This window comes from Pollachius pollachius (assembly GCF_949987615.1).
Source record: "Pollachius pollachius genome assembly, chromosome: 7".
Taxonomy (NCBI): domain Eukaryota; kingdom Metazoa; phylum Chordata; class Actinopteri; order Gadiformes; family Gadidae; genus Pollachius; species Pollachius pollachius.
This window is the reverse complement of record NC_136940.1, coordinates 19,657,740-19,665,239: the sequence shown is the minus strand read 5'-3', so window position 1 is coordinate 19,665,239 and position 7,500 is coordinate 19,657,740. Positions and strand designations below refer to the sequence as shown.

Here is a 7,500-nt window from a genome sequence, read left to right as displayed (position 1 = left end):
GTGGATGCGGAGCGCTGCTGAACGTATAAGTAGATGGGAAACTGAGGGATATCATGTGCAAGGTGCCATGCAAGCTGACAATTGTTCCCAGAGTCAGACCAGCAACACCTGTCCCGCGCCAACGGAGATTAGGTGAGCACCCGTTTTCAAACACCATTCTCAGTAGCTGAAAGCTAGGACTTAGTGAAGGCCATCCTCTTGTAAGGCACGTATAAACACACACATCTAGATTTATATTATTATTATTATTTTTTTCTTATTCATCAAAAGGATGCATTCTCTATAATCCAGGGTAGGATACTATTGTACATACTGCTTATGAAAGCATTACATTTCTGATGCATTCTTTATGATTTACATAGTCGTAGATCTTTTTATTTTATAATCAGACATACTTGACCAGTATTTGGGTAAATAGGAGAAACACTCAATCGTACACCAAAAACCATCCAATCATACAATATGTTTTCTTGTTCTTTGTATATTTGTTGATGTGTCTCGTGTTTCTGTGTCCGGGGATCTACAGTATAATCACCCAAGAGAGAGCTCTGCCCAATGGAAAAAAACATGACCGCCCAATCAGGGGTCATGTTATAAACACATAAAGAAAAGTGAACATGATGTGTCTGATAAGCCACTGCCAAAAACGCCACAACATTCAACTCAAGGAGATAAGGGCATCCGTGAGGAAATGCTGCTGCTGTAATCCGGATGTCTGGAAAGCTGGCCTTTCAGATTACTACTGATGAAAGTGTTTAAATACCAATGTTTTATATCAGCTCAGAAATCCTTAGCAGCAGCATACTCAACTTGGGGTCAGGAAAAGTGCAGTGTTTATGTGAAGGAGCGTAACAGACATCGGCAGAACCACATCACAGAACTCACAGAAATTAAGGATTGCTAGAAAGTTGGAGATCTCTACGCAGTGATTTTTCCCGAGATGTTTGCTATGTATAACCTGTATAACCACTTTTGTATAACCTGTTGCCACTGCATAATTGCGTTTGGGTGGCCTTTTCAAGTTGACATGCGTGTCAACTTGAAACTACAAGGCAATTGGAATTAATCGTGGAATTAATCACTTGAGATTCCATCTTGCCATCATGCAAACCTTTTTTTTTTTCCATTCTTTCACTCACTGTGTCAAACCTCACTTCAAATATCTCACCTCACTGGTTTCTTTTGTACGTCTTGAATTCTGACTGGAAACACGTACATTTTTCTGGGGGCATTTCTCTGCGCAGCACCCTTTACTCATCAACACAATCTGAATATACAATGACATGAATCCCTAATTCAGCCACTCACCAGTCCTCACAGATGATGACTGGATAGTGTCAACCTCTCAAATCTTTAAAAGAGATTGTGAAAGGTGATTACTCATTGACAACACCTGCCGTCACCATTCTCACACCTATCAGGAGGGTTGAAGTTGATACTTATCTGCCTGCATTTTGTTAGCTAAACCAAACATTTCGGACAATTATAAATGAGCAACAATGACTTTGCACGGTCTTGGGTTTTTTCATTTGAATTCGGTTTCTGCATTGAAAACGTCAGTGTATTTGTTAGTGACAAGATGTAATTGCTTCATATGTATGTACTCTTCTGCTGCAGCCTGAATAAAGATATTAAACCAGGTATGTTAAACGTGAACTTTTCTTCGATGAAAATGTGTTGCATTGGTGCAATCAGGAAGTGAAAGCACCCATAGAAAGTTAGTCAGATTAAAACAATGTCAAACATGATGGAGATGGGTTTTCTTTTTCGAGGAAGCAAATGGCAAATTTTGTTTAACGTGAGTTCTTTGTTAAACACAGTTGTATTTCTGAGTCGGCAATATAAATCACTCGCAAGGGCCAATTCTCCGCCCAACACATTGTTGGTGGGCCCACTCGGGTCCTGTTGCTACCGTGCTATCTGCACTGTCTATATCCACTCCCCTGCATTGGTTGGATAATAAGTCCTTCATAAAGTAAGACTCCTTGTTAACCTTGTATTCAGGAAAGCCCTCAGTGTGCCTGAACAAAAAACTTAAAAAAACAAACAACGCAATTACACATATGCGTACACCCTCCGGAAGATTGACGTAGCTCACATCACAACAACAGAGAGCAGACAGCAATACAAATATAGTGTCAACCCCTGCAGTCTTTCGGCCTCCTTCTGTATCAGGCAACACGAATTGATAGCCCCTCCAAAATGTTCTGCGTCAGTGCCAAGCTTCCCCCCAGCCCTCAGGGACACATGCACACACACACACACACACGCACAGACACACACACACACACACACACACACACACACACACACACACACACACACACACACACACACACACACAAACACACACACACACACACACACACACACACACACACACACACAATGCATGATTTATCTCATTGTTTCAGTATGTCTTTATTTAAAATGAACCTCCTAAACATGGGATTCACATTTTTACTCGGCTTGCATGACATGGTAAAGAAGGCAAGACACCATTTTTTTAAATATATATTGAACGGGGTTCCTTAACAGATACTGTATTTAAATACAATGTCACTCAATATACTTAAATTGAATGAAAATAAATATGCTAAGTTTAACATCTGACCAAAACTATGCAGGAATAAATAATACCTAATGTTCTATATCATTTCCCATTTCTAGACCTTGTTGTTCTCAACCTCAGTATGTGTCTCCACCAAGGCTAGCTGGGAACTTTCAAGGTTTTTAGTATATTGCCTACGTGAGGGATTGGTAACACCTGGTCGCAGTGCAAACCGATCTCTCTGTGTCCTTCTCTGCGAGGGGGTGGGAGGACCTCTTGTTTTAGGGATGTTTAACACTTGATTACTGTCATCACCAGCCTCGTCTCAAAGGAGGACTCTATCTTTACCAAAATGTGTTACGGACATTATCATACACCATGTAGACATGCAGACACACACACACACACACACACACACACACACACACACACACACACACACACACACACACACACACAGACGCACAGGCATGCATGCATGCATGCATGCCTGTGCGTCTCTGTGTGTGTGTTCCACCCAAGGATCACACCCTAAAATCACAACATGAGAACTTAGGAATGTAAAAGATCAGGGATAAGGTGAAGGTTAGGGTAAACAAGGCATCAAGTAGCCCATTTTACTTTCTCCCGACACAAACCCTGACCTTGATGTCATCTGAACCTAAACACAGCCCAACAAGACAACGCCAAAGTCTCAGTTGTAAGGCATCTAAAGGCTTGTTAGCGCTGCCAAAAGGTGACATCAAGCACCAGGAACCACCATCAACCTCTTTGATGGAACGACCAGCTGTCCTTCAACTCCACACTATACAGTGATGGTACGGTTATTGGAATTGCGTTGACAAGCAGTCATTTGACACAGGCCTATGGCGTAGCTAATATCGGAAAGATACCAGGCTTAAATCGGGAACTGCTATCTGAGAATATTTCCTGAGAGTGTACTGAGAGTCATATTAAAGCCTTAAAGACAAGAAATGCTGTAATACGTCACTTAGGATTTCTTAATTTCCCTTGAGGTAGGCTTACATGTGTGACCTGCTCAGTAGGACATCATGCATCACAGCAGCACCCAGTGTAAGTTCAGCTGGATAGAAGCACAATTGTTGTGTATGTTTTGTTTTTTATGAACATCCAAATTTGATTAATGTCAGCAGCTGCAGTACTCCGATGTGATTAGTTTATCGTGCTGAAAAAACTAAACGCTAACTAAACACCATGGAGGTGAACGTAAAGGTCTACTTTACTCATGGGGCCAAGACCAATTATCATGGAGTCTAGTAAATGTCCCCTCATTAAATATTAATGAAAAGTGTATTTGTGCACTGTTGATTGACAAACATTTTTTTCCCCTGGCAAAAGTCGTAAGGGAAAATATATCTTCATACCTGTATGGTATTATCGGGCCTGACTCTGACTCTAAGTGTGGTGGGGACGGAGACTGTATTTATAATAACTGATTATTATATATTATAACTGATTTTCTGTACTTGGCAGGTGGTCTGAACCGGCGAGTGTGAACAGAAACGGAGGAGTGCAACTCCCACATACCAGAGAGAGTATGTTCCTCTGGGCAGGAAGTAAGGCCCCTCAAGGAGGAAGTGAGAGGAGGTACTGTGAATTGTCTGGTGATTACAACGTTTTAGTAATACATCTTTTCCAGAATTTTCGAAATGTGTATGTCAAGAATAAAATCCCATCCTCCCTTCTGCAGTACACTCTCGTACCAACTGGACCTCAGGTTGAACACGCTAGTCTAATGACACACACGATAGAGCCTCATCTCTCACCTGAAAGACACAATACAATAGGATTGCAGAGCAGGCATAATGACCAGGCCGCAGGGACAGATATCGGTCGACATTGCATTCGACTCGTTGACAGCGGCATTGTTGTATGCCGCTGTTGGAATGCCGTTTCCATCAAACCACTATTCACTCAAACATACCGGCTCAAGTCACCTCACACAAGCCATTTAGACCTGAGGCAAAACTCATTCTCCAAAGTCAACACAACAGCTGTAATATGCATCGTTCATCATGAGCATTGATCAAAGGCTGATCCGCTGATCTGCCAGGTCAGTGGGGACCAGCCCTGGGAAATGGTTACCATGACACCATGAGCACCAATGACGTGTTCCCCTCAGACCTGCCTACCGTAAGAGCCGCGATTACGACGTGCTGGACAAGAGGAAAACGGTCACGGCGCTGAGGGCCGGGGAGGACCGGGCCATCCTGCTGGGTCTGGGCATGGTGCTGGTCTCCTTCATGATGTACTTTGTCCTGGCCATCACCGTACTGCGCTCCTACTCAGACAGGTGGTACCCGTCGGCATCACAATGAAAGCCATCCCAACATTTGATCTAATTAATGACTGATTGATTGTTTAGTGTTCCAAAATGTATAGTTATAGAATATGATGTGATGTGTGGTGAAGGGGCTCCCCACACTGAGCCTACGATGGGCCACACAGACCCAGAATGACCCGTCCTCCTCCTCCTCCTCCTCCTCCTCCTCCTCCTCCTTCATCTTCTTCTTCTTCTTCTTCTTCTTCCTCTTCCTCTTCCTCTTCTCCTCCTTCCCTTCAGCGTGTGGACAGAGGAATCGAGATGCGTCATCGTGAACGCCACCATCGTGTGGGACGTAAACTGCTCGTTCAGCTGCGGAGCCGAGTGCTGGAAGAGCTCCCGTTACCCCTGCCTCCAGGTCTACGTCAGCCTCAACTCCTCGGGGAAGGTGGTGCGCCTGTCCCACAACGAGGAGACCCAGGACAGGAACCCTGAGGTGCGTAAGGACGGGGTCATGCACGGAAAGGCTCTTCTAGGTGCAGGAGGTGGCCTAGGAGCAGCCCAGGACGACAAAGACAGGGGTAGCACCCAGTCGTTGCAATGCAGTTGCAGAGAATGTATACTTCCCAAAATGGGTACTTGTTGTACTTATATGCCGGATTTAGAGTAGCAATGCTAAACGTGTTGACTGGCTCGTAGCTTCAAATAACCTGGACACATCATATCTTTGGTCAATGCCATCGGACGGCATTCCTCCGATGTTCTAAGTGGCTGGCCGGTTCAGGGTTAGGGATAGGTTCAGGTTTATTCACTCTTGTTGACAGGTGTACTTGAGAAAACAATATTATTTTTGGACAAAATGTCAATGAAATATTATCCCAAAAGAAAGAAACATGGTGATTAGGACCTACTGAACATTTCAATGAATTACTGTACGTTCACACCGAAAGCTGTAAAAGATGCAAAATCGCAGAATTGCTCAAAACGCAACGCTGTCAAAAATATTTACAGCTCATATCGCTCTGGCACGTATGTTTACTGGGACCCACGCCGGCGAGAGACATCTACATTCTGATTGGCTGGCGGTCATTTACAGCCGAAATGCTACTAGCTCATTTGCATAGAGTTGAGCTATTTTCAACTCTCATTTACAACTTTACAGCTTTAAATCTATCGCTCAAGCGTTTTATTGCTCCTATCGCTTTATCACTCATGTCTAATAGAAAGTGAATGGGAGTTTATCGCTCAAAATGCTTTACAGCTTTTGGTGTGAATGTACAGTTAGAGATACTTTGACTATAGTGTACTTTAGTCAAATCGTAGTCAAAGAGTGGGTAAGAATGGGAAGGAACAATAAACCCCTTCCTATTGGATTCCAGGTTATAACTGGTTGGTTGAACTATTACGACACACAACAGCAACTATTATAAAAATAATATAATTGAAAAATCTGTTTGAATGGATAAAGGCCTTAGGCAATATTTAATGAAAAAAGCGCTCTGGTGAAGTTCCAGAGAACGATTAGGTGGCTATGTCAAACCTGTCCAACCTGATATGCTACAAAATATCTCGGAAGTCACACAAGAAAGTGGGTGGGAGGTACAGCGAGTTGACTGGTTATCAAAATGTTGCTAGTTTGATCCCCGGCTCCTCCTAGCTGAGGGTCGAGGTGTCCCTGAGTAAGGCACCTCACCCTAACTGCTCCCCACGAGCTGGCTGTCGCCTAGCATGGCTGACGCCGCCGTCCGTGTGTGAATGTGTGCACGAATGGGTGAATGGTAGCCAGTATTGTAAAGCGCTTTGGATAAAAGCGCTATATACATGCAGTCCATTTACCATTTACCCTGTTCCTCAATTTCTAATCTCCAGTGCTTCTACGTGCCAAAGTGCCAGAAGGACTACGCCGCGACGCACGCCACGGTGCTGAACATATCCGAGCGCCTCCGCTCCCAGCGCGCCGTGCTCTGCTTCGTGGACCCAGAGGACCGGGCGGACAACGCCATCCTGACCCAGATCTACGGCCAGGTGGCAGTGTTCCATTCCCTCGTCTGGCCCACCTGCACCTTCATCGTGGGAAGCATCATCATCGCCATGGTCAAGCTCACCCAACACCTTTCCGTCATGTGCGAACAGCTGAGCCGAATTAAAAGATGAGGGAGGCCGCTTGAATGCACCCTCCTGGGCGCCACAAGAACGATTGGGGGCTGGGGGGGGGGTAAGCAAAGCCATGGCAGTGCCTCTGTCGAGTGGAGAAGTTCAAAGGCGACGGCGTGGCCCATGCATTGTACCTGGTTGATGTACTGCACCTTGCACACAAGGGAGCTACCAAAGTCATATCTCAATGGCAGTCTTAAAACACCATCGCTATGCAACTTCAAATGCATTGGAGACTGGACAGGAATCTCATGGAATGCAGCGCTCCAAAGATTTATTGGATTTGCAGTGGATGGACCTGATATGCGATGTCTTTTGTTAACAGCCGTTTGACTGTGTGACATTTGGGCCCAAGGAACTTCCACTAGCCGACGAGGATATGAAAAGACCTAAGGCAAGAAAGGAGAATTCCGAACAACGACAACAACTCCCATAAAATCATGCATGAACAGATCAGCAATGTTGGCCAGAGATTGGCCAGTAAGAACATGGAATATGGAGAGCTTTTCTG

General features: G+C 44.6%; 1 protein-coding gene across 1 annotated transcript in view; it reads left to right on the top strand.

Moving 5' to 3' along the window:
* The window catches only part of s100p (S100 calcium binding protein P), a 13,561-nt gene that overhangs the window by 5,106 nt on the left and 955 nt on the right, over window positions 1–7,500 (top strand). Inside the window, exons 2-5 of the mRNA XM_079739100.1 lie at window positions 4,046–4,159; window positions 4,695–4,865; window positions 5,136–5,331; window positions 6,705–7,500. The exon at window positions 6,705–7,500 is cut by the window's right edge and continues 955 nt beyond it. Of these exons, the coding sequence (XP_079595226.1) occupies window positions 4,110–4,159; window positions 4,695–4,865; window positions 5,136–5,331; window positions 6,705–6,989 (702 nt within the window). The 5' untranslated portion in view covers window positions 4,046–4,109 and the 3' untranslated portion in view covers window positions 6,990–7,500. The remainder of the gene's footprint in view (window positions 1–4,045; window positions 4,160–4,694; window positions 4,866–5,135; window positions 5,332–6,704) is intronic.